The following is a 24,905-nucleotide window of genomic DNA, read 5'->3' on the forward strand; positions in this document are numbered from 1 at the left end:
TGTGTGGGTGCATGTGGGGGTGTGTGTGGGGGTGCATGTGTGGGTGGGTGTGTGTGGGTGCATGTGTGGGTGGGTGTGCATTGTGGGGGTGTGGGTGTGTGTGTGTGTGGGTGCATGTGTGGGTGCATGTGGGGGTGTGGGGGGTGCATGTGTGGGTGTGGGTGTTTGTGCATGTGGGGGGGTTGGGGGGGTTCATGTGTGGGTGTGGGGGGTGTGCGTGTGTATGTGGGTATATGTGTGGGTGTGTGGGTGTGGGTACATGTGTGGGTGTGTGTGCATTGTGGGGGTTGGGTGTGGGTGCATGTGTGGGGTGTGGGTGTGGGTGCATGTGTGGGTGTGTGTGGGTGTGGGTGCGTGTGTCTGTGAGTTGGTGTGTCTGTGAGTGGGTGGGTTTGAGTGTGTTTGTGGGGGGGGTGTGGAGGGGGGTGTTTGTACGTGTCTGGGTGTGTGTGTCTGTGCGTGTGTATGTGTCTGTGGATATGTGTGTGTGGGTGTGTGTGCATGTGTGGGTGCTTGTGTGTGTGTGTGAGTGGGGGGGTGCGTGTGGGGGTGTGTGTGTATGTGGGTGTATGTGTGGGTGTGTGGGTATGGGTGTGTGTGGGTGTGTGTGCATGTGTGGGGTGTGTGTGTATGTGGGTGCATGTGTGGGTGTGTGTGCATTGTGGGGGCATGGGTGTGGGTTGCATGTGTGGGTGGGTGTGGGTGTGGGTGCGTGTGTCTGTGAGTGGGTGTGTCTGCGAGTGGGTGGGTTTGAGTGTGTTTGTGTGGGTGTGTGTCTGTGGGTGTGTGGGGGGTGCATGTGTGGGTGTTTGTACATGTCTGGGTGTATGTGTCTGTGCATGTGTATGTGTCTGTGGATATGTGTGTGTGGGTGTGTGCATGGGTGTGTACATGTGTATGTGTCTGTGTGTGGGGGGGGTGTTGCTGTGGGTGTGGGGGTGTGTGTGCATATGTGTGTGTGCATGTGGGGGGATGTGAGTGGGTGTGTGTGGGTATGTGTGTGTGTGTGTGTATGTGCACACGTGCTTTCCCCCTCTGTTGAATGCCTTCTCCTTCCGGTGAGCTTTACCTGCACAGCCTTCTCCTTCAGGGCCATCAGCTGCGCGTGGCTGAAACCCTGGACAGCCCCCAGCAGCTCCACGCTCCTGATGAAAGTGTCTCCGTCCATGCAGAGCAAGTCCTCGGGGGCCCAGCAGGCGTTGGCCTCGGCCAGCCTGAAGATGTCATTGGGAGAGGGAGCCACGACTCCATGGCAACCTGAAAAGTGAATGGGGAGACGCAGGGAGGGGATGGGGGAAGCAGAACTCAGGGCAGGTTAGCCCGATTCTCTCCTGGAATGAGGAATAACTCACCCCAGTCAGATTTATTCACAAGATGCCTTTCTTGCTGGTGACCAGCTACTAAAATGGTGATACCAGCTTCTTGCACATCCACATTGCCACTGGACCACATGAGCCAGTGCAGTGAGAGCTGATAGTGGATACTCCTGACATGAGATTTAAATCCAAAGCCACTTGGCCCTCTGGACTTCAGTTTCCATCTCTATAAAATCACACCACAGGATGGCTGTGGACACTAAATGTGTCCTATATAAACCACTTGCCAGGCATACATTAAGCACTCAGTAAATGCTAGCCATTATTCTTGATGCCATCTGCCTGGATCCCCGTGTGTGCACATGTAACCCAGCTGTTCTGGAAAACCCCAGTGTAGGGAACCGACTGCCTAAGGTGGGAGGTGCAGAGACCGAAGACGGAGGACAAACCCAAGATGACCCAAAGCACAGTTCGGTGGGGAAGCTTATGGGCAGAAGCATGGTCTCAGGCAGCCAGGAGACGATGGATCCCTGCGGCAGAGGGCAGGAGAATAAAAGGTCTCATAGATACAGAAGGCCAGTAGCTAACCTGACTGCACCTGGGCTCTTTGAAGAAATACTAACATTCTGGGGCCAGCACTGTGGTGTAGTGGATTTGAGCCCTGACCTACAGGGCCAGCATCCCATATGGGTGCTAGTTTGAGTCTTGGATGCTCCACTTGCGATCCAGTTCCCTGCCAACGTGCCTGGGAAAGCAATGGAGGACGGCCCAAGTCCTCGAGCCCCTCTAAGCACGTGGGAGAGCTGGAAGAAGCTCCTGGCTCCTGGCTTCGAATCAGCTCAGCTCTGGCTCTTGCAGCCATCTGGCGAGTGAAATAGCAGATGGAAGACCTCTCTCTCTCTCTCTCTCTCTCTCTCTGCCTCTGCCCTCTGTGACTCTGCCTTGCAAACAAATAAATAAATATTTTAAAAAAAAGAAATATTAACATTCATAAGAGAACTTCCCGGCTTAGAGAAGAGACATTCTGCATTCTGGGCATAAGAACATCAGATAAGAGCATCAGGTTCTCTTAATGACCATGTTTGGTCCACAGGGCTTGGGAGGACCTCAGAGTTACTCAAGGGCAACACAGCAAGTGCATCCAAAATGGCTGCGGTCACGTCAAGCTCAGGACTCCAGAATTATGAAGATGGAGTCCTCCCAGCCAACGGACAGGATGACTTGCTGTCCGTAAAAATCGCAATGAGCCTGTGGCCTTCCTGTCCCAGGGGAGCAGAGAAGTGGTCCTGAGGCATTTTCCCTGGCAGAAAGAGGAACCCATCCACCTGAGCCTCATCTGCTCAGAGCCGCTGCCCACCAACCCACGGCTGAGATGCTGGCTTTGATGGTCCCGACGTGCTCAGCCCGGAAGAAAATCCAAGCTCTGTAGGAGCAATCCCGGGTGTCCTGACTCAGCGGCTGAGTACCACGGACGCTGACAAAGTCACCAAGGCCACCGGACTTCAGGGTGTCTCCTAAGTCCACACCCCTCTCACTGGGAAATTTCTGGGCTCTCATCAAGAGGGAAGGCCAACTGTGGTCCTCAAACATCTTAATCAGAACCCACTCAGGGGCCGGCGCTCTGGCACAGTGGGCTAAGCCTCCATCTGTGGTGCCGGTATCCCACATGGGTACCGGTTCCTGCCCTGGCTGCTCCCCTTCCGATGCAGCTCTCTGCTGTGGCCTGGGAAAGCAGTGCAAGTTGGCCCAGGTGTTTGGGCCCCTGCACCAGGAAGAAGCTCCTGGCTCCTGGCTTTGGATCAGCACAGCTCCGGCCATTGCAGCCATTTGGGCAGTTGCAGCAGCAGGTGGAAGACCTCTCTCTTTGTCTCTTCCCCTCTGTCTATAACTCTGCCTTTCAAATAAATAAATAAAATCTCAAAGAACCCACTGGGAGGGGACTACAATCCAGTCTGTCTTACACCCATCCTCACCCACTTTAGCACAAAAACAGGACAAGTGACAGCACAGAATCAGAGAGGGACAGAATGGTTTAATAGCACAGTAGGGACTTGTTCTTATCACTGCCGTCTGTCCAAGGCTTAGGATAGAGACTGGCACGTAGTAGGTGTTCAGCAAATATGAGAGGACTTAAGAAATTCGTGGAAAATGGGATTAAAAGACAATGTGTATTTTCATAAACCTTTTGAAGTCCCCTTGTATTTGTAGAATCAACACTGTCTCAAAAATTAACTAAAATAATTAACTGTGGTGCAGCGGGTTAAGCCCCAGCCTGCATTGCCCACATCCTATGAGTGAAAGCTCAAGTCCCAGCTGCTCCACTTCCAATCCAGCTCCCTGCTAATAAACCTGGAAAGGCAGCAGAAGATGGCCTTGCCAATAAATAAATACATTTTTTTTATAAATCAACTAAAATGAAATCAAGAGGTAATTCTGCTAATTCAGTAATCAATAATTAATTGAAGAAAACTCTGTCTATGCATTTGATAAGAGAGCTTCTTCCCCCTGAGTATGGAGAAATCCTGCTTGTGTGTAGTGCAGGCAGACACCCCATACTAGAATGCAGTAGTAGTACCCCCAGCTTTGGCCCCGCCCTCAGCCCTGGGGCCCCTGTGGGCATTTGGACAATGAACCGGTGGGTGGGAGTTCCTTCCCTCTCTCTCTGTCTGTCTCTCTCTTTCTCTCCCTCCCCCTATCTCATTCAGCCTCTCAAGAACAAATCTTTAAAAAGCTTTTTAAGAAAGAAAGTAAGCTCTGTGGGGGAATTTTTTTCTGTTTTACTCACACTGATGCTCAATAACTATTTGCCAGGGGGATGAAAGCAAGCGGTGACTTTTAACTAGGATTCTGTCACTGTATCAGTATTCTGGGGGCTGGCTAACTCGACTCCTCAGACCTGGCCCCCAAGTCCGCACCTGGTAAGTACCTAGGAGGACGCTAAAACTCCCCAACACTTATTGAGTGTCTACTACATGCCAGGCAGTGCTGTGGACACGTTCATGTGTCTACACCCATCGATCCCCAACAACTCACTAGAGCAGAGATATTCGTTACCCTGATTCCACAGAGGCGGTGAAAACGGAGAGAGTCCACGAGCTTACTCCACGTCACATACCCAGTGTGTGGCAAGACTCAGGATACACATCCAGTCATCCCGGCCCCCTCATGGCAACAGTTAGCTACCAAGCCTACCGAAAGGCTTGTCACCCACATGGTTCACCTGCTGGCTGGGCCATGAGTCCAAATCCCCGCTCCCCCACGGAGCTAGCCTTTTGCAGCCCTGGATGTTTGCTGTTCTGTGGCTCTGTGGATGTTCCATCCGGCTCCCGAGACAGCGAGGCCTGTCGATGTCAGGGACTCAGCCCCGGACGGTGCCACCCTGGTTAAGCGGCTCAGAGACCCCCGGAGACACTCACCAGGGACAGGGGCAGAGCCGAGGCTGCGGTCACTGCTGTTCCGGACAGATGCAAAAACAGCACCAAGGAATCCTTCAGGGGGCAGGGTCCCGGCCAGGTGGGAAGCTGTTTGTTGAAGGATATCGGGAAACTGTAGGGGTCAGAGACCATGAAAGGTGAACCAGTCCTAATGAAAGCACGTTAGATGCAGATTTAATTCAGAGTTTAAGCTGGAGCACTACTTCCTGCCTCCGTTTGTTTTCTCTGCGGCAACTTCTCATATAAATGTAACCCCAGAAGGGCAGGTTTTGTGGCCCAGTGGGTTAAGTTGCCACCTGGGATGCCTGCATCCCACACCAGAGCACCGGATAGAATCCAAGCTACTCCACTTCCAATCCAGCTCCCTGCTGATGCACACCCTGGGAAGGCAGTGGGTTTAAGTACGCGGGTCCCTGCCACGCACGTGGGGAGACCAGGATAAAGTTCCAAGCTTCTGGCTTCAGCCTGGGTCAGCCCCAGTTGTTGTGATCATATGGGGAGTGAACCAGCAGATGGAAGGAAGATTCCTGTCTCTGTCACTCTGCCTTTCAATTTTATAAGTAAATCTTTTTTAAAAAAGATTTTATTTATTTATTTGAGAGGCAGAGTTAAAGACAGAGGAAGAAAGACAGAGAGAGATGTCTTCCACTGGTTCACTTCCCAAATGGCCGCAATGGCCGGAGGTGGACCAGGAACCAGGAATTTTATCCTGATCTCCCACATGCATGCAGGGCCCCAAGACTTGGACCATCGTCCACTGCTTTCCCAGGCACATTAACAGGGAGCTGGGTCAGAGCTGAGCAGCCGGGACTCAGACCACTGCCCTTATGGGATGCCAGCACGGCAGGTGGATGCTTAACCTTCTACACAATAGCACCAGCCCCTTCCTTTTTGTATGTTTAAAAGGGAGAGTGCTTGGGGCCAGATCTGTGGCATAGTGAGCCAAGCCTCTGCCTGTGGCGCCAACATCCCATATGGGCACTGGTCTAAATCCCAGCTGCTCCTCTTCTGATCCAGCTCTCTGCTGTGGCCTGGGAAAGCAGTGGAAGATGGCCCAAGTGCTTGGGCCCCTGCACCTGTGTAGGAAACCCAGAGGAAGTTCCTGGCTCCTGGTTCCTGGTTCCTGGCTTCGGATCAACTCAGCTCCAGCTGTTGCATCCATTTGGGGAGTGAACCAGCAGATGGAAGACCTTTCTCTCTGTCTCTTCCTCTCTGTAACTCTGCTTCTCAAGTAAATTTAAAAGGGGTGGGGGGAGTATGTGGCCAGCATTGTGGCACAGTAGGTTAAACCACTGCCTTTGACATCAGCATCCCATATAGGCGCCGGTTCTAGTGCTGGCTGTCCCACTTCTGATCCAGCTCCCTGCTAATGGCCTAGGAAAGCAGAAGATGGCCCAAGAGCTTGGGCCTCTGCCACTCACATGGGTGACCCAGATGGGGTTCCAGGCTCCTCTCCTGGCTTCAGCCTGGCCCAGCCCTGGTCAATGGGGCCATTTAGGGAGTGGACCAGTGAATGGAAGATACCTCTCTCTGTCTGTCTCTCCCTGCCTGTCTGTAACTCTAATAATTAAAATAAACCTGAAAACAATAAAATTAAAGGGGAGAGTGTGTGCACACATGGGTTGGGCTTTTCTGGAAGCACGTAGAAGGAGTTAGGAAGAGCAATTGCCTCTCAGAAGGAAGCTGCAGAACTGGAAGTCTGGGGCTGGGGAGACTTGCTCTTCCTCCTGCAGCCTCGGTGACAGCTGGATCCTTAACCAGGAGTGTGTATTACTTGTTCTAATAGACATTTCCAGAATTTAAAGAAAGCATAGAGAATAATACAACAACTACAACTGGTGAGTCCCTCCCTCACCCTCTGCTTCTCCCCTTCCCCAGCAGTGACTGTCATCGTGAATTTGGCATGAACCATTCTCCTGCACGCTTTTAAACTTCTCTGTCATAAAGACCTGATTTGGATGTGCTTAAAGTTAACTTGGCTAGTATGTATTCATTCGTTTGGTATCCTACTATAAATAGTCTTTAGGATCTTGGGTTGTTTTTTTTTTTGTTGTTTGTTTGTTTGTTTGTTTTTGTCCTTTTGTTTTTCACTCTACACTGCACTTTTGAGATTTCACTATGTTGATACAAGACTGTCAATTTCAGGGTCCAGCGTTGTGGTGCAGGGAGTTAAACTGATGCTTGCAACAGAAGCATCCCATATCACAGCACCGGTTCAAATCTCGACTGTTCCACTTCCTATCCCTTCCCTGCTAATGCACCTGCAAAAGTATCAGAAGATGACCCAAGTACTTGGGCTTTGCTACCCATATGGGCAATCCAGGTGGCCACTGTAGCTATTAGGGGAGTGAAACAGTAGATGGAAAATCACTCTCTCTCTCTCTCTCTCTCTCTCTCTCTCTCTCTCTCTCTCTCTCTTCTCTCTCTTTCTCCCTGTTTTTTCTCCTCTCACTCAGACACTCTGCCTATCAAATAAATAAATCTTTTTTTAAAAAAAACTGCTGACTTCAAAAATGGACCTTTTATTAATTTGAGAGACACACAGAGAGAGAGTGTTCCCATCCATTTGTTTACTCCCTAAAACTCCCTAAATGCCTACAACAGGCAGAGCTGGGCTAAGTCAAAGCCAGATGCTAGGGACACAATCCAGGTTTCCATGAGAGTGGCAGAGACCCAAATACCTGAGTTAAGCTGGAATTAGGAACAGAGCCAGGGTTCAAACCTGGGAACTCCTATATGGGATGCAGGAGTCCCATGCAGCATCCCAACCACTACACCAAACACTGCCCCAGACATTGATCTTTTTTTAAGATTTATTTATTTATTTGATAGAGTTACAGAGAGAAAGAGAGACAGAGAGAGAGAAAGAGAGATCTTTCATCCACTAGTTTATTCCCCAGATGGCTGCAACAGCTGGGGCTAGCCAGGCTGAAGCAAGGAGCCAGGAGCTTCTTCTGGGCCTCCCACGTGGGTAGCAGGGGCCCATCTTACGCTGCTTGTCCCAGGCCATTAGCGGGGAGCCCATATGGAATGCTGGCGTCGCAGGCAATGGTTTTACCTGCTACCCCACAACAACAGCCCCAGCCAGATGCTGATATTTTTTAAAAGATTGGTATGCGGTGTTTGTGCATCTACTGCTTCTGACTGTATGTGCGGAAATCCGAAAGATGGTTTTCCTTTGACTGGGAGTTAGGATGTGTGCTGTGGGGGACACCCCATGCTGAGCAGGTGTGACAGACGCAGGTGGGAGAGTGGGTGACGGGCTTTGTGGCAGATCTCATCCCCGTTCAGCAGGCCCTCACCCCTCCTCCACCCTGCACTGCCTCTTCCTGCCACAGTCAGGTGGGCTTGGTCCTGGGACTTTTTCTGGAGGCTGGAGCGTGGCAGGACGTGGCAGCCTGGGCCTTCAGCAGAATTGCACTTCTCCACTCCCTTTTCGGGCGTTTCGACCCTTTCCTCTGAGCAGGTCCGTGAAGGGTCCCAGAGATAGACTCAGACAGCAGGGCTTCCCCAGAGACCAGCAGACCTGCAAGCTTGGTGTGTCATGTGGCTTTGTCATGCAGCCAAAGGTAACCGATGCTTGCTTGCTTGGCTTGCCTCTAGGCCTGTGCTGTCCAGCTCTGAGCGCTGTGCCCAGTAGAGCTTTATGATGGCACACACTGGACATACGTGTGTATGCCCATGGTACCAGGAGTATGAGACCTTGTGTGGACACGCGTGTAGGGCACACACAGTGTTGGCTCAACGACAGCCCCAGGCCGCACATCTGCCTGGGGCATCATGGGAAAGGCCCAGAGTTCAGGTGGCTGCTGCCCCACCCCCTTCTCCTGGACCTCGGGCAACCAGGGAAGGAGCCCCTTGAGGCAGGACAGAAGCTTCCAGGACCACGGACCAGCAGCCAGCCCCATGGGGTACACCTGACCACACTTTCAACTCCCTTTAGCCTTTGTAAGACGGAGTGCAGAAGTACCTTGGTGGCAACAGGGCTTAATTCCTCTCCTGAGAAAAGCGTGAGAAAGACTCCCAAGTCCTCCGTCATCTCGGTGGTCCAGTTCCCAGGGGGTCTGAGAAGAGACAGCAGGTAGCAAAGTGAAAACCCATGCAGTGCTCCGAGGAACCACGCGAGGCCCCCAGCCCCCTTATACTCAGAAGCAGACCACCCTTCACCCTGGGAGGGGCTGTCAATCTCATGGTCCCACTTCCTTCACCAAATCAATCAATAAGGGCATTGATGCAGACTGCCGCCAATCAGAGTCGGCCCCGGGAATTCTGGTGGAACTCCCAGAGAAGCTCTTTTTTCTGGTTTCTCCCCTGGTAAAGGGGCTCTTGTAGGCCTTCTCTGCTACCACGCGAAGAAAATAAAGACCACACCAAGGATGGGAGGAATGCATTCCTCATGACATCAGTTGAGCCCCTGGATCCAGCCATGCCTGAAGGTCACCCCTGTAGTTTTCCACGACATTCCATTTCTGAATTAGCATAACAGTCCTCCTTCCTAGTGATACAAAATTTCCTCTTGAATTTGGCAGGAGAATGTTGGCAATGGCCTAGAAGCCACTGGTGTTCTTCTATAGACCACAAATGTCTACCGTGAAATGCTGTCTCTGCTAATTTCTTCAAAATACAGCTGCTCAGTTAGCAGGGGCAATGCATCTCTGTGTTACAAATATTACGCCCCCTCCCTGAGGGCAGGAACAATGCCTATCTTAGTAATCACCATATTTTCAATGTTAGTACTAAAACAGCTGTCACAACGTTGGGTGTCAGACACTGCTGAAAGTCCTTTCCCTGTGTCACTTGAAATACTCTGTGGAGACTGCTCCACATGTGACAATTAAGAGGAAGGGCGAAATGGGCAGAACACAGAGGGTTTGGGAGGCAGGGAAAAGACACTGGGTGATACCATCCTGGTGAATACACATCGTTGCACATTTATCCAAATCCACAAAACATTCGACAGCAAGAGTGAGCCCTCATGCCAGAGATGGGGGATGATGACAACGTTGTCCATGCGGGCTCATCACGGGTAAGAAATGGACCACTCCGGTGAGGCATGTTGACAGTGGGGAAGCCACTGGTGTGTGGAACAGGGGGTACGTGGAAAGATCTGGGAATCTTCACCTAGGTGTTGCTGTGAACCTAAAACCTAGCATTTGAATAACAAACACATCGTCTTGCATGTGCAAAGTGCCATCTTGTCAAAGCTCTTCCCCTGCCCTGTGGCAAGGTGGACGGGTGTTAAACAAGGGAGCTGCAGGGCAGCTACTACTGCCACGTTACAGGGAGTCTCCTGCAAGAGCCTCTGCACCCAACCTCTCCCGATCGGGGGGACAGGAGGGTCCAGGTCGGGTCCCCTGCACCCTGCACACCACACCTCCCGCAGCCCGGCCCCTGCGCCCCTCACCCGAGCTCCTCCAGGAGCCGGAGTCTCACCGCAGCCTTCTGCTCAGGGCCAAGATCTGGGCAGCCGCGGAGGCGGTGCAGGGCAGTGGCCCAGGCCTTGGGGGAGATTCCCGTGTTGATCACGGTTGCTGGCAGGTGGCACAGCGAGTTCCCCACGATGTCCACGGCGTATTCATTGGCAAGGGAGTCACCCTGAGTCCGACAAGCGCAGGTGATGAGACGATCCAGCAGGACTCAAGGCCATGGTCTCGTAAAAACCCTTCCCAACCCTGGAAGTCTTACACAACCCCAGCGTGTAAGCCACCTACCTGCCATGGGCGACTATGGATGGAGCAGGCAGTGGTTTAGCCGGGGAGCCCCACCTTGGCACATCACGAGCACTCAGTCAGTGAGGATTGTGTGGCTACTGCCCTGGGAAATACCCCATCATTCAACAACAACAAAAATAACACAAGGGGCTGGCACTGTGGCATAGTGGGTAAAGCTGCCACCTGCAGTGCCAGCAGCCCATACGGGCACTGGTTCGAGTCCTGGCTGCTCCATTTCTGATCCAGCTTCCTGCTAAGGTGCCTGGGAAAGCAGTGGAAGATGGCCCAAGTGCTTGGGCCCCTACATCTGCATGGGAGACCAAGAGGAAGCTCCTGGCTCCTGGCTTCGGATCGGCGCAGCTCAGGCCGTTGCGGCCATCTGGGGAGTGAACCAGTAGATGGATGAACTCTCTCTCTCTCTCTCTGCCTCTGCCTCTCTGTAATTCTGCCTTTTAAATAAATGAATTTCTTTTTTTAAGAAAAAATGACATAAAAATAATCAAAGACAACCTTTGACATTTGTATGGCATTTGCAAGGTTTGCGACCCCCAAAATGACAAAAGTAGCCAACATCTACAGACCTAAAACCATTCATCTTCATAGCAACTGTGAGAGCTAAGTATCAATAGTGTCCACTTTTTTTTTTTTTACAGGCAGAGTGGACAATGAGAGAGAGAGAGACAGAGAGAAGGTCTTCCTTTGCCATTGGTTCACCATCCAATGGCCGGCGCACCGCGCTGATCCGATGGCAGGAACCAGGTACTTCTCCTGGTCTCCCTTGCGGTGCAGGGCCCAAGCACTTGGACCATCCTCCACTGCACTCCCTGGCCACAGCAGAGGGCTAGCCTGGAAGAGGGGCAACCGGGACAGAATCCGGCGCCCTGACCGGGACTAGAACCCGGTGTGTTGGCGCCGCAAGGCGGAGGATTAGCCTAGTGAGCCACGGCGCCGGCCAATAGTGTCCACTTTTTAAAGAGAAAGAAACTGGCAGCTTCCCAGGCACTCTGGCCTTTGGGCCTTTGCATTCAATGATGCATTGCCCACGTCATACCATCAAGAACTCCAGGAAGGATGCGCTATTGCTCCCATATCACAGATAAAGAGACTGAGGCTTGGGGAGAGGAAGTGATTTTGCCCGACGCCACATAAAAGGGCTGGCAGAGGCATGTCTAACATACACTTTGTGTGTCTGTTTTTCCAGTCCAACAGAGAGGCCTCCCCTCATTCAGGTCCCAGATTGGGGGGCTCAGAACCAATGGCTGGGGCTGGCGTTATGGCATAGCAGGTAAACCCACTGCCTGCAGCACTGGCATCCCATATGGGAGCTGGTTCAATATCCAGCTGCTCTACTTCCGATCCAGCTCTCTGCTATGGCCTGGGAAAGCAGTAGAAGATGGCCCAAGTCCTTGGGCCCCTGCACCCATGTGGGACACACAGAGGAAGCTCCTGGCTCCTGGTTTTGGATCGGCCCAGCTCCAGTCATTGTGGCCAATTGGGGAGTGAACCAGCAGATGGAAGACCTCTTTCTTTTTCTCTCTGCCTCTCCTTCTCTCTCTGTGTAACTCTGACTTTCAAATAAGTAATTCTTAAAAAATAAAAATAAAAAGAATCAATGGCCAAGATTATTTCCAAGCAGCAACTTCAGAGCCAACTTTGAAACCCACAAGTCAGACCTCCAAGGGTCACAGCAGGCTCAAGCTCCCAGCAAGACCTCCCGGGGTCTCCCCAGAATGGCCACAGGTGCTGGAGGGGAAGGGACACCAGCCAAAAAGTCTCCTAGAGGGACAGAGTCCTTACCAGGCACTGCTGCACTTTTCTGATGACCAAGTTCCTTTTGTGGGAATCTAAAACCAAGGAATCCAGCCGCCTCTTCCCCAGGCTGATCAGGAACGGCACACACTGGGAGGCTGGGATGGAAGCCACGTAGCGAGCCCTGGAGGGAGCGTGGAGGGTGGGTGGAAGAAGATGATGACAGCTGCTCCGTATTTGCCCTGGAAATCAGGGACCACCTGCCCAAGAGCTCAGCCCTGGGGTGCCCTTTCGGTGGGAGCCCTCCCCAGGAAAGCCGGGGCTCCTCGTAGCAGGCAGCAGGCCGCCTGCTCATCACACTCCTCCTGAATGGGCAGGCAACCAACATCCCCTGGTGCTCCTCTTCTGTGCCCCTGCACCACTGGCTGGAGAACACGTTAGCCATGGGCATGTGTGGACTAGGAACTGGCTCGGGGAAGACAGAGAGAAAGAAGAGGACAGATGACACAGAAAGAGACAACGTGGGAGTAGGATAAAATAGGGAGAAGGACGAGAAGGAGAGTGGAAAGAGTAAGAGAGAGGACTCCCAGTTCTGTCACCTCCAATCCAGAACTCTCAGAAGCTTTTGGCCACGTGTCCCCAACACAGGCAGTGCCACTCCCAACAGGAGAAATTTGTGAGGGCAGTGGATGAGAAAAATCTTAGTTGCAATAATGATTTGTGATATCAAAGCCCAACCTACTCAACAAAATCTTTTCCTTTTGTATACAATGTCTCACATTAGGGAGAAATTAGAACACTCCCCTTAGGGAAGCAACAGTGGAATAAAGGTTAAGGGGGCTGGTGTTTGGCATTGCTCCGGCTGTCTGCATCTCATATCACAGAGTCCTTGGGTTCAAGTCCAGCTTCCTGCTAATGTGCCCCCTGGACAGCAGCAGGTGATGGTCAAGTGCTTGGGTTCCTGTCACTCACAAAGGAAACCCAGATTGAGTTCCTGGCTGCTGACCCAGCCCTGGTTATTGCGGTCATTTTGGAAGTGAACCAGCAAATGCAAGTCTCTCTCTCTCTCTCTCTCTCCCTCTCTCTTTCTCTCTCTCCTTTGCTCTTTTGAAATAAAATGAACAAACCTTAAAAAGAAAAGAGAATGGGGGCAGTCAGAGCAGCCCCTTCTAAGGCAGGACTTATGCTGCTAGGTAGCAGGAGCCAGCCACACCCAGAGCTGGGTTACTGGAATCCCCTTCCCCTGTCCTCCGTCTTCCACTCGGGCCCCTGCCTTCTGTTCCCTATCTTTATGGAACACGCATCTAATGGCTGCACCCAGCATACGAGTGAAACACCTCCAGCCATTGCTCAAAGCCCTCATGACCTGACATCTGTCTTCTCTCTGCACCTGCTCTGCAAACACATGCCCCGTGCTTCCCAGAAGGCTTTTCTTTCCTCTCCCACTGCTGGGGCAGACAGCCCTGTGTGCCCCTGCCTAGAGCGCCTGTCTTAAGCTCTCTATGCCCCCCAGCTCATTCTTCAAGCTTTAGTGCAGACTCCAGCTCTCCAGACTGAAGGCAGTACCGCCTCCTCTGGGTCCATTCCCATGGTAACAGCATCTGGCTTTTGGCTTTGCTCTGAGCCCTTGTGATTTGGGGTACAGCTGATTTCAATCCCAGCTCCAGGGATGCATTGCAGGTCTCAGCCAGTCAAAGCTTTCCATCCCCCCCCCCCCCATCCATTGATCGGTTCAAAGAGAGCAAATTGGCCCAAGTTAGACCAATGAGAGTCAAACCCAAGACTTTTATTGAAAATGATGGGAAGAGCAAGTCTGTTGCTTTTCCCTGAATATGAAGCAGGGAAAACATAAGCTTGGGGCTGCCAGGGGCCACCACAGAGAAAGATCATGCCTGGCAGTGAGGCCAGCAGAGGGGAGCTGGGCCATGAGATGGATGACATCTTTTGAACCCTAGATCCAGCCATGCCTGAAGTCCCTCCATCTACTTTCCAGTTACCCCAAGTAAAAATTATCTTTGATGCCTAAGCCAGTCTGAGCTCAGGCTCTGTCACTTTCAACCAACTTCAAGGGCTGGTGCTGTGGTGCAGTGGGTTAACGCCCTGGCCTGCAGTGCTGGCATCCCATATGGGCACCGGTTCGAGACCCGGTTGCTCCTCTTCCGATCCAGCTCTCTTCTACTGTATCCTGGGAAAGCAGTGGAAGACGGCCCAAGTCTTTGGGCCCCTGTACCTGTGTGGGAGACCCGGAGGAAGCTCCTGGATCTTGGCTTCAGATTGGTGCAACTCCGGCCATTGTGGCTATCTGAGGAGTGAACCAGTGGATGGAAGACTTTTCTCTCTCTCTCTCTCTCTCTCTCTCTCTCTCTTTCTCTGTGTATGGGTGTGTAAATCTTTCAAGTAAAATAAATAAATCTTTTTAAAAAAAACAACTTGCTATAATCATCAGCTTCATATCTATTTTCTCCCACGTGGTTATAAGCTTTTCAAGAGGGAAACTTTAGCTACCTCTGAGTCTAGAACTTAAGAAGTTTTCAGAATGAAAATAACGATGGTAAAAGAAGGAGGGGAAACCAAGGAGAGGCGCAGTGGCCAGGCTGTGTCTGAAAGCAGGGATGCCCCACATTCACCAGGAGGAAGCCCCACAGCCCGCATCAGACCTGACCCCCGGAGCCTGGGCACAGCTTCCAGGTCAGCCCAGATAGGACCTGCCTCACTGGCTCTGATTCCAGCTGCGGAAGCTTTGGCTTTGATTTTGAAAGAAGAAAAGCAAGAGGGGCTGGAATACTTCTGTGGGGCTCAGAGCTCAATCCCTGGTTCTCAAGGTCGGATCTGCCTAAGGCACTCCGGTTTGCCTCTGGCTTCTCCAAGAAACCCAGCGAGGAAAGAACCACTTTGGCTTGGGTCATTCCCAACAGTCCTACTCCTGAGCCAGAATGGGGGCCGCGGGGCGGGTGTCTGATTCAGTGGGTAAGAAACTGCTTGCGATGCCTGCATCCCATATTGAGATGCTTGCCTCTGGTCCCTATTCCAGCTTCCTGCTAATGTGCACCCTGGGAGGCAGCAGGTGATGGCTCAAGGACTTGGGTCCCTGCCCCGACGTAGGGGACCTGGATTGAGTTTCAGGGTCCCAGCTTCTTCAGCCTGGTTCAGCCCCTAGCTAATGTGGGCATTTGAGGACTGAACCAGAGGATGGGAGATTCCTCTGTGTGTGTGTGTGTGTGTGTGTGTGTCTGTTGGCCTGCCTTTAAGATAAAACAAAATAAAAAGACAGGAATGATGGGCATTGTGGCACAAATTAAGCCACCACTTGGTGATCCCCGGATTCCACAGTGGACTGCCACTTCAAGCCTCTGCTGCTCCACTTCCTATCCAGCTCCCTGCTAATATGCCTGGGAAGATACAGCTGATGAGTCCCCTGCCACCCCCATGGAAGACCCAGGTGCAGTTCCTGGCTCCTGACTTCAGCCTGGCACAGCTCCGGCTGATATGGGTGTTCAGGGAGGGAACCAGTGAATGGAAGAGCGCTCTCTCTCTCTCTCGCTCTCTCTCTCTCTGCCTCCCCCAACCCCACCACCCTGTCACTCCACCTTTCAAATAAATAAATCTTGATAAATAAATGAATAAAGATGAAAAGACAGGGGGCCAGTGTTCACTTACGGCAGTGCAACCAAGAGGAAAGGTGGCACAGACGACCTGGAGACTTCCCAGTATTTCCACGCCAGACAGTTAACCTGGAGGATTGGGCAGGTTCAGGAATTCAGTCCAACGATGACAAAAGCAAGCCCACACACTATGCGAAGTGCTTTACACACATCAGCTCTGAAATAGGGTACCCTATGGCACAGGTGCTGTTGCTGCACCCACTTTCTGGATGAGAAAACTGACACAATGACAAGATGAGCATAAACAATGAAAGCCTGAGAAAGCTCGCCACAGTCTTGTTTTAACTGCGAGGGAGTGACAGATCGCTCTGATGCCCCTCAGGAGGGGCCGGGTCAAGTAAATGATGGCACAGCCCTACAGTGGAATAGCAGGCAGCAATGGTATTTTCATCAGGTAGGTCTGTGTATACCAACAGTGTTTGACCTCCAGGCATTACAGAACACATGTAATACAAACTGACGCATGCCATCTATGAGCCGAAACAGAACAGTGTGTGCAGAAGGAGCTCATTTGTGTCTTTCCCATCCTACATAAACGTGATTACACTTGTCGAGGTCAAGGGCAAACCGTGCCCTCCAGTGCGCTCTGGAACAGGCTGCTGGACCCAAGCACTCCCGAGGCTGCAGACCAGATAACCCTGGGTGTTGAGCAGCACCCCGGCCCCCACCCTCTGGTTGTCAATAGCAACCCCCTCCCCAACTGTGACAACCAAAAGGTATGCCCAAAAGTCCCCAAGGAGGCAAAACAGTGCCCTGGGCACAGCCTCTGCTCTAGGGGAAATTTTATTTTCACTGTATTTTTTTTTTTTAGTAATAATGATGTGTTTCCCATTAAAAAAGCACAAATAATACAGGCAAATTTTCTAAGGAACTGGCATTTGAAGGTTCTGAGAGTGGGAGTCTAGGGAAGCCCCTTTGTGGGGCAATTCTTCCCACTCGGACATGTAGGTCTTCCTCAAAGTGGGTCTGATCTCCATCCATTTGCTCAGTGATTGGCTTCCCTGCCTAGACAAGCTTTGACTACAGTTCAAAGGTTCTCACCAGGGAACTGGTTAGAAATGTAAGTTCTTGGGCCTGATTTCACGGCTGCTCTGCTTCTGATCTAGCTCCCGGCTAATGTGCCTGGGAAGGCAGCAGAAGATGGCCCCACCCCTGTGGGAGAGACCTGGGTGGAGTTCCTGGTTCCTGGAGTCTTCAGCCTGGTCCAGACCTCAATGTCACGGCCATCTCTCTGTGTTGCAATAGGGCCTTCCAGGTAGCACAGACACTGGCTCATGCCTGGGAGCCACTGATGGAGTGAACAACCCCTTTATCAAGCCTTTGCAAAGTCCTCTGATGACCTCAAAAGGATTACCACTTCCGCTTCTGCTTCCAGGCCCTCAGGTAGAGAATTCCCTGTTTATAGAAGAAACCAATGCTGGCCTGCAAACGTTGTGTTTTGTTTTGAGTCTGAAACCCAAGGCCAAGGTAGAGGAGATGTTTTGCATCCGCTTGGTGCTCGCCCTGCCAGGACCCTCGGCAGCCGACAGCTCACGTGCAAAGCCCACCGTCCCCAGCTCTGTCCCCAGCGCCTGCTGTTACTAACTCAGTCCTGAGAAAGCTCACTTTCTGCCTGTGGTCTCCGCAGATTGAGAGTGAGCTTCCACAATGGTTTGGAAAGTGAGGTTTTAAAAGAAGAAAAATCCTTCCTGAGTGTTGTCCTGGGCACGGCTACCCCTGGAGAGGACGGACTGTTCCGTGGCGGGGGTTGCCCGCAGTCCCAGGAGAAGGCAATTATGAACAAATGCACCCTGAGCTGCAAGTCTGACTACCGAATAATCGATCTGTTAAAAACTTCGGCGGCAGAGATGTGGGTATTTGGAGCTTTACACAAAGAAACTGCAGAGAACCTGGCTCGATGTTTGGTCTCCAGTCCTCACTTGCTTCTGAATAATTCTGGCATACATAGCTTTTTAGCCACCACACTCCGTCCAGGCCCAGGGCCTGGGCGTAGGGAGAGAGAATGAGAATGAGAGGCAGGGAAATGCTTCAGTGGTACCTGATGCGGTGAGAGCAGGGACAGGTTGTTCTCGAAATACTGGAAATGGGCCAGAAAGGAGTCGGCGCTCATGGCATCAATGTGTGAGCAAGTCACGCCTTTGACCAGCTGCCCAGCACTAGGAAATAAAACAGGGAGCAGGGAGAAGGGGGTGGGGAGAGGGAGGGACCAAGAGAAGGAAGATTCGCTCTGGCACAGGCTCCAGGTGTTGGGGTCGGACGCTCCCACCTGGGAAAGTAGGCTCCAAGGGGCTCTTCCACCCACCGGTGGAGCTGCTTCCTCCTACCTTAGGAGTTCCTCCGGGCTCCTGGTTGTCTCTGACAGCTGCTCATACAGGAACAAGGCCTGGAAGGAAGAGAGCCACAGACAGCGTTGATGGAGCACTTGTCGGACTGTGGGGAAGGTGCTGGATGATCCCATGTTACAGATGGGGAAAGCGAGGTTTAACAGGCTGTGTTAGTTGCCCAGGGCCATACAGTTGCTAAATGGCAGAGCCGGCAGGCAGAGTGATACCAGGGACTCTGGATTCTGACCACGTGATTCCCCTTGCTGTAAGGAGTGAATGAGGAGCAAAGGCATGGACCTTTATTTTCTGAGATTTAAAATTAAGCCACCGGGGGCTGGCGCTAGGGTGCAGTGAGTTAAAGCCCTGGCCTGAAGCGCCAGCATCCCATATGGGCGCCAGCTCTAGTCCCGGCTGCTCCATTTCTGATCCAGCTCTCTGCTATGGCCTGGGAAAGCAGTAGAAGATGGGTCCCTGCATCTGCGTGGGAGACCCGGATGAAGCTCCTGGCTCCTGGCTTCAGATCGGCACAGCTCCGGCTGTTGTGGTCAATTGGGGAGTGAACGAGCGGATGGAAGACCAATCTCTCTCTCTGCCTCTCCTTCTCTCTCTGTGTAACTCTGCCTTTCAAATAAATAAATAAATATAAAATAAAATAAAATTAAGCCTCTAGGGTCGGCATCTAGCCTTGTGGGTAACGCATCAGTTAAGACACCTGCGTCCCGCATTGGAGTCCATGGGTTCACTGGAGTGCCTGGTTCTGGCTCCTGACTGCACGGGGGATGCCTGTCTCAGGAGGCAGCTGTACCTGCTATGCCATGGTGCTGGCCTCACTGTATTTCTGTTTTAACTTGATTTTTCCACACCCTTCTTGCAGTGCCCCCGTTGTTTCTTGTGCATGGCCCACACAGCACGTGGCACAAACCACTGCGCCTCCTTAAGGACTTGTCCCCATTGTGTACCCAAGAAAACTGAGGCCAGGTAGAGGGAAGTGGTCTCTCTACAGCTGACGGATACCTGGGAGGCAGAATTTGAGCTCAGCTTCCTACTGCTACACTGTCCCGCCTCCTGGGTCTATTCATACAGAAACAAAAAAACAAACCTCTGGCCAAACTGGCCTAAAAGCAGACGATTCCCATAAAACAAACAGAAACACAAGGCCAGTCTGTGGGCAGCAAGGTCAGACCTGGCTCCTCCGAAGCTGCTTTTCCCTTAGCATTGTAGTGCTGAGTCCAGGCTCCCTCTGGAGATGGAAGAGCGACACTTCCATGAAGAAAGCCCCCTGTAGTTCCATGATGCCCGGGGCAGGCTCTCCTGCTCCCAGCGCCTGCGGAAGCGAGCAGAAACATGGTTAACCACCCTGCAAAAGGCGCGTCGAGGTCTGGGTAAAGGCAGGAGACTCCTTCAAGGACAACCAGATCCATGGGACCCGCTGAGCTCCCCCATATGAAGGAGGGGACTATGATCGCGCCCATTTTACAGATAGAAAAACTATCTGATTGGAAGTGAGACTCAAATGCAAGTCTGCCTTAGTCTGAACCCCACGCTCTGTTTCAACCGTCTGTGCTGTTGCTGTCTGCAAGGCGGCGGTGCCTTAGACCAGACCCCTTGGGTTTGGCTTCTTAACAGATTTTGCAGTTGCATGCCCAGTTCTGATGGAGTAGTGTGAATAAGATGTCCCACAGACCCGCCGCTGAGTGAGAAGGGAACGGGCCTTCGGCAGTACTCTGAGAACTTTGGGACTCATTTTGGGATTTGGAAAGCAAACTTTTCAAACGTTAATAGATCGAGAAACCTGATTCAGGAAACCTGATTGGGGCACAAGATTAAAACACACCCTAGGATACTTGCATTCATATTGGGTTCAAGTTCTGCCTCCACGTCCAGTTCCAGCTCCCAGGAAGGCAGCCAGTAATGTCTGACATAACTGGGTCCTTGCCACCCACCTGGGAGACTCGGACGGAGCTCCTGGCTCCTGGCTCCTGGCCTAGCCCTGGCTGTTGTGGATATTTGGGGAGTGAACCAGAGGATGGGAGATCTCTCTCTCTCTCTCTCTCTCTCTGCCTTTCAAATAAATAAATTTTAAAAAAGAAATCTGACTTAAAATATGGATATCAGTCCATCTTCCAGATTAGATGGTCGTGGAGCAATGGGGCTGGGGAAGAATCATGGCAGCAGCAAAGGGGCTCCTTCCGGAAGGGACAAGAGGGAGACAGCAGCTTCTGGGTTCAGAAAAAAAAAAACTGAACACTGAAGGCTGAGATGGCCGCAGCCCTGGACTAGTTACCCACATCCACAGCCCACTCACAAAACCTCAAAACCGCGTCCTGCGCGCCGCATGGCTGAGGCCCGGCCATCCTCCTCTCACCTTCCTGAGGACACTCTGCTGCTGGGCAGGTGACAGGCTGGACAGGTGGTGGGAGACGGCACTTCTCAGCAGCTGCCAGAGGTCCCCGGGGTCCATGCCGTGGAGGGCCTGGGCACCGACCCCCGCCAGCAGCGTGCCCATCTGGTGGACAGTGGAGAAGGACAGCACCTGGGGGAGGACCAGCCGCGGGCGTGAGGCTCTGCTCTGCTCTGCTCTGCCACCTCCCTGTCACTAATGCCCATCTGCAGGCCAGTGCCCCGGTGACGCAGACAGGCAACCCCTGGGGGTGCGATGGTGCCCAAGACAGGTGGTGCCCGCCCAGGCCTGCCGGTCTTCCTTTAGGAAAGAGTTAAAGACCCAACGCGAGTCACGCAGGGAGTGCCCTGCTGGTGGGATTACCGTGCTGTCTTAACCCACCCTAAAAATATCTAAAAGTCGTCAGGGCAAGTGTTCGGTGTAGAGGTTAAGGCACCTGTACCCCTGTGTGAGTGCCTGGGCTCAATAACTGGCTCCACTCGTGATTCCAGCTCCCTGCTTGTGACAGCTCAAGAAGGTGGGCCCTGCCACCCACGTGGGAGATCTGGATTGAGCTCCAGGCCCTTGGCTTCAGCGTGGGCCAATTCCAACCATTGTGGGCATTTGGGGAGTGGACCAGTACATAGGAACTCTCTCTTAGGAAATCTCTCTTTCTCCCTTCCAACTAAATACAGTTTTGTTTTGTTTTTTAAGATTTATTTATTTGAAAGATGGAGTTACAGAGAGAGGTAGAGGCAAAGAGAGGTCTGCTTGTTCACTCCCCAAATGGCCGCACCAGCCAGAGCTGAGCAGATCGGAAGCCAGGAGCCAGGAGCTTCTTCCGGGTCTCTCATGTGGGTGCAGGGACCCAAGAGCATGGGCCATCCTCTGCCGCTTCCCAGGCACATTAGCAGGGAGCTGGATTGGAAGTGGAGCAGCCCATATGGGACACCGGCGCTGCAGGCCGGGGCTTTAATCTACTGCACCACAGCGCCGGCCCCAAGTTGTTTTTGTTTTTTTTTCAAAGGTAGTGCTCCTTGAGTCTCAGTGAGGCAATGGGCTTGTCTGCTTCCTTTGAGCTAGAGCCAATATTTAAAATTCGTTTTTGGTTGTTACATTGAATTTTTGTACGGCAAGAACTCCCATTTAAAAAAAAATCCAGGTTTAAGTTTCTGTTGTGTTTTGTTTGTAATCTGAGCATCCAGCAGTACAGGGCCCGCATTCCCACCTGGTATAAAGTGGCAGGAACTGAGCGGCAAGCACTCCTCCAGGTGGGTCCTGGCTCTGCTTTCCCAGGCCCTGTGCCCTCGCAGTGCCTCAAGGCCACCACCTTTGTCATTTACGTCACTGACAGGAGTCTGACACAGCAGCACCCCAGGCTCATCCTTCTCCAAGTGGATGCTTTGAGCTGAAACAAATGTTCCGGGACACAGATCTGACCCTGGAGGATGAACACCCTGGCGCTGGCTGTCCTCTCGTAATGTACACCTGCTTTTCCCCTCTGCTGGGGTAAAAACGTGCGATGGTTTCCTACAGCAGAGACAGGGGTCTGCCATCGGACAAGCTGAGTGGTTCCCTGGGGCTCTTCTATGCTAGGGAAGAGACTAATCACTTTGTCAGGGACACCGCTCCTTCAGCCCCCAAAAATCAAATTCACAGAGATGTCAAGCAAGACTTGGGTAGCCCCAAACAAGTCCATAACAAGGAGCCTTCAAAATAAGGTCACCACTAGGCTACATGGGACAGGTGGAAGGGGCTAGCCTTGGCCTCGAGTCAGGAAATGCGAGTGAGAGGCCCGTGGTCCTGGCACGATGATGGACAGGGTCAGCAGGGGGTACAGATGCCCTGAGCTCATCCCATCTGTGTCTCTTTTACGTGGCCTGGGCGATTCTCTGACATGCTCTGTGTCTCCCATGAATGACCCAAAATGCAGACCATGACCCTGCTGACCTCATGGGGTTGCTGGGAAGGTTAAGTGATTAACCTGGCACAGAGTGAGGGCTGGGCAAATGCCTGAGACAGTATCTGTCCCGATACTACCTCCTCGTGCACCTGTTTGCATCCTGAGAAGTGGCTGTGAGTGTGAGCTGAGAGAGCAGGGCACCAAAATGGCCATACAACTCAGTCTCCATGGTCTGAGGTCCTTTCCACCAGCCCCGACTCGGGGAAAGCCATTCTCCCAGAAGTAAGGCCCACTTCCCTCCCAGGAGCAGCTAGGGTGTGGACCAGGGGCCCTGTGCTCTCCAGATGGGACCTTCTGTCCTGACAGGTCTCTCCCTATGGGCCAAGATTGGAATAAAACGGCATCACCCTGTGGCTACGGGATGTGCTAGCAGCCTTGGGAACAAGTAAGAAAATTCTGGGCCGGCGCCGTGGCTCACTAGGCTAATCCTCCGCCTTGTGGTGCCGGCACACCGGGTTCTAGTCCCAGTTGGGATGCCGGATTCTGTCCCGGTTGCCCCTCTTCCAGGCCAGCTCTCTGCTGTGGCCAGGGAGTGCAGTGGAGGATGGCCCAAGTCCTTGGGCCCTGCACCCCATGGGAGACCAGGAGAAGTACCTGGCTCCTGCCATCAGATCAGCGCAGTGCGCCAGCCACGGCGGCCATTGGAGGGTGAACCAACGGCAAAGGAAGACCTTTCTCTCTGTCTCTCTCACTGTCCACACTCTGCCTGTCAAAAAAAAAAAAAAAAATTCTGGCCCCATGAGAGTCAATGCTGACACAGCCCACACTCCATTGTGCCACCTGCCTGGCCAATGTGTTTACAATCTTTGCAGCAACGCTGTTGGATAGGTGCTGTTGTCGTCCCCATTTCACAGGTAGGCAGACTGAGGCAAAGTGAAGTCGAGCACAGCTAGTAAAGAGCACAGCAGGGAGAGGAATTCAGGCAGTCCTCCCCAGGACCCTCGGCTCACCCATCGAGTGCCTCTGCTGTGGGTGTAGCACTGGCTTTTACAGGCTGAACGTTTGCAGCCCTGAACCCCAGTGACGGGTTGGAGGAGGCTGTGAGAAAATTAGGGTTAGGCGGGGCCCTGATTCAACGGATGGGGTGAGCGGCCCCAGGGAGGTGGCTCTCACAGGGGTTGTGAGAACCAGGAGAGGAACCAGAATGACATCTGCCTCCTGTGCAGGTGTCACTTGCCCTTGGGGTTCCCAGCCTCCGGAACTGAGAGAGCTACATGTCTGTCGTAGAAGCCACCCTGTCCAGGGCACCGCGTCCTGGCAACCCGAGTTCCTGAGCACCCTGGGCCTCGGGTCCCAGGCCAAGCCAGAAGACCCAAAGGCTTCAACTGACCTTCTCCTGGGCCAGGTATTTGGCGGACAAGATGATCGCCTGGCTCTTGGCCCAGCCTGAGATCTGACTGAGGGTAGAGATGGCGCCATGCACGGCCTCAGGGGACAGGGATTCCAGCTGCCTGTGGGTCAGGCCCACCACCGCATCCGACAAAGAGCCCAGGGTCTCGTTGAGGGTCTGGTTGTCCGTGGCAATGTCCAGAAGGTCGGCTTTGAGCTGGAAGCAGAGCAAACCGGCTGAGAGGAGGCAGGGCGCTGGCTGCCTCCAACTAAACCCGGGGAAGTAGGGCTCCACGGCAGCCTCCCCCACATTGCCCCCCCAAAGCCCCTGGAGGAGGGAGAGGAACCCCCACCCCACTCCCCTCCTCTGGCCTTGGCTGAGAATCCACTTGGGGCTTCATTTAAATCTTAATCTGTCATCAATCTCCACCCCCGAAAGCACAGCACGAGGAGACACTGCCCCCTTCTAACTCCCCTCCCTTCTAACTCCCTGTAGCTCCCTCTCCTTTTGTGACCTTGAACTCTATATCCATATCTATGGCCGTTTTTTTCTTTTGTGAAATATCCAGGGGCTCTTTCGATGATAATATATAATCTCTGTAAAAATAATTTTCAACAGTATAAGAAAATGAAAGTCTCTTGAAAAATCCTACCTCATAAAAATAACTATGATTAGCAATTGAGTGGGTCTGCTTCTAAGACTTCTTGTGCCTAGAGACGGTATGTAATTTCTACAGTTGTCATGTGAATGGAAGCGCAATTTTCTGTTCTGTATTTTTCACTTAAAATGATGTCTTCTCCATGTTGGCATATTTCTGTGATTATTTTAATAATTAGGTTATTACAATTTGCCTTCCCAGTGATAGGCAACTGTGTTTCCCAATTGCTTCCAGTAAGAAAGGTGATAAGCCTGCCTCCTATCATGTGACCTCTGTATTAAAAAAAAAAAAATGAGGCTGGTGCATGTTTTGTTCTAATACAGTAGTTTTGTGTAGTTTTTAAAGATTATTGAATGTGATAAAACTGGGAACTAAGAG

At 52.3% G+C, this 24,905-nt stretch overlaps 1 protein-coding gene across 1 annotated transcript in view; it reads right to left on the bottom strand.

Annotated features, from left to right (window-relative positions):
• OTOA (otoancorin) overlaps positions 1-24,905 on the bottom strand; it is a 68,118-nt gene that overhangs the window by 17,447 nt on the left and 25,766 nt on the right. Inside the window, exons 13-23 of the mRNA XM_051847916.2 lie at positions 23,870-24,085; positions 20,562-20,729; positions 19,380-19,520; positions 18,197-18,255; positions 17,911-18,028; positions 15,868-15,941; positions 12,259-12,394; positions 10,155-10,345; positions 8,721-8,814; positions 4,733-4,862; positions 1,070-1,257 (exon numbers count right to left, since the gene is read on the bottom strand). Coding sequence (XP_051703876.2) covers positions 1,070-1,257; positions 4,733-4,862; positions 8,721-8,814; positions 10,155-10,345; positions 12,259-12,394; positions 15,868-15,941; positions 17,911-18,028; positions 18,197-18,255; positions 19,380-19,520; positions 20,562-20,729; positions 23,870-24,085 — 1,515 coding nt within the window. The remainder of the gene's footprint in view (positions 1-1,069; positions 1,258-4,732; positions 4,863-8,720; positions 8,815-10,154; positions 10,346-12,258; positions 12,395-15,867; positions 15,942-17,910; positions 18,029-18,196; positions 18,256-19,379; positions 19,521-20,561; positions 20,730-23,869; positions 24,086-24,905) is intronic.

Source organism: Oryctolagus cuniculus, chromosome 19 (assembly GCF_964237555.1).
Source record: "Oryctolagus cuniculus chromosome 19, mOryCun1.1, whole genome shotgun sequence".
Classification (NCBI taxonomy): domain Eukaryota; kingdom Metazoa; phylum Chordata; class Mammalia; order Lagomorpha; family Leporidae; genus Oryctolagus; species Oryctolagus cuniculus.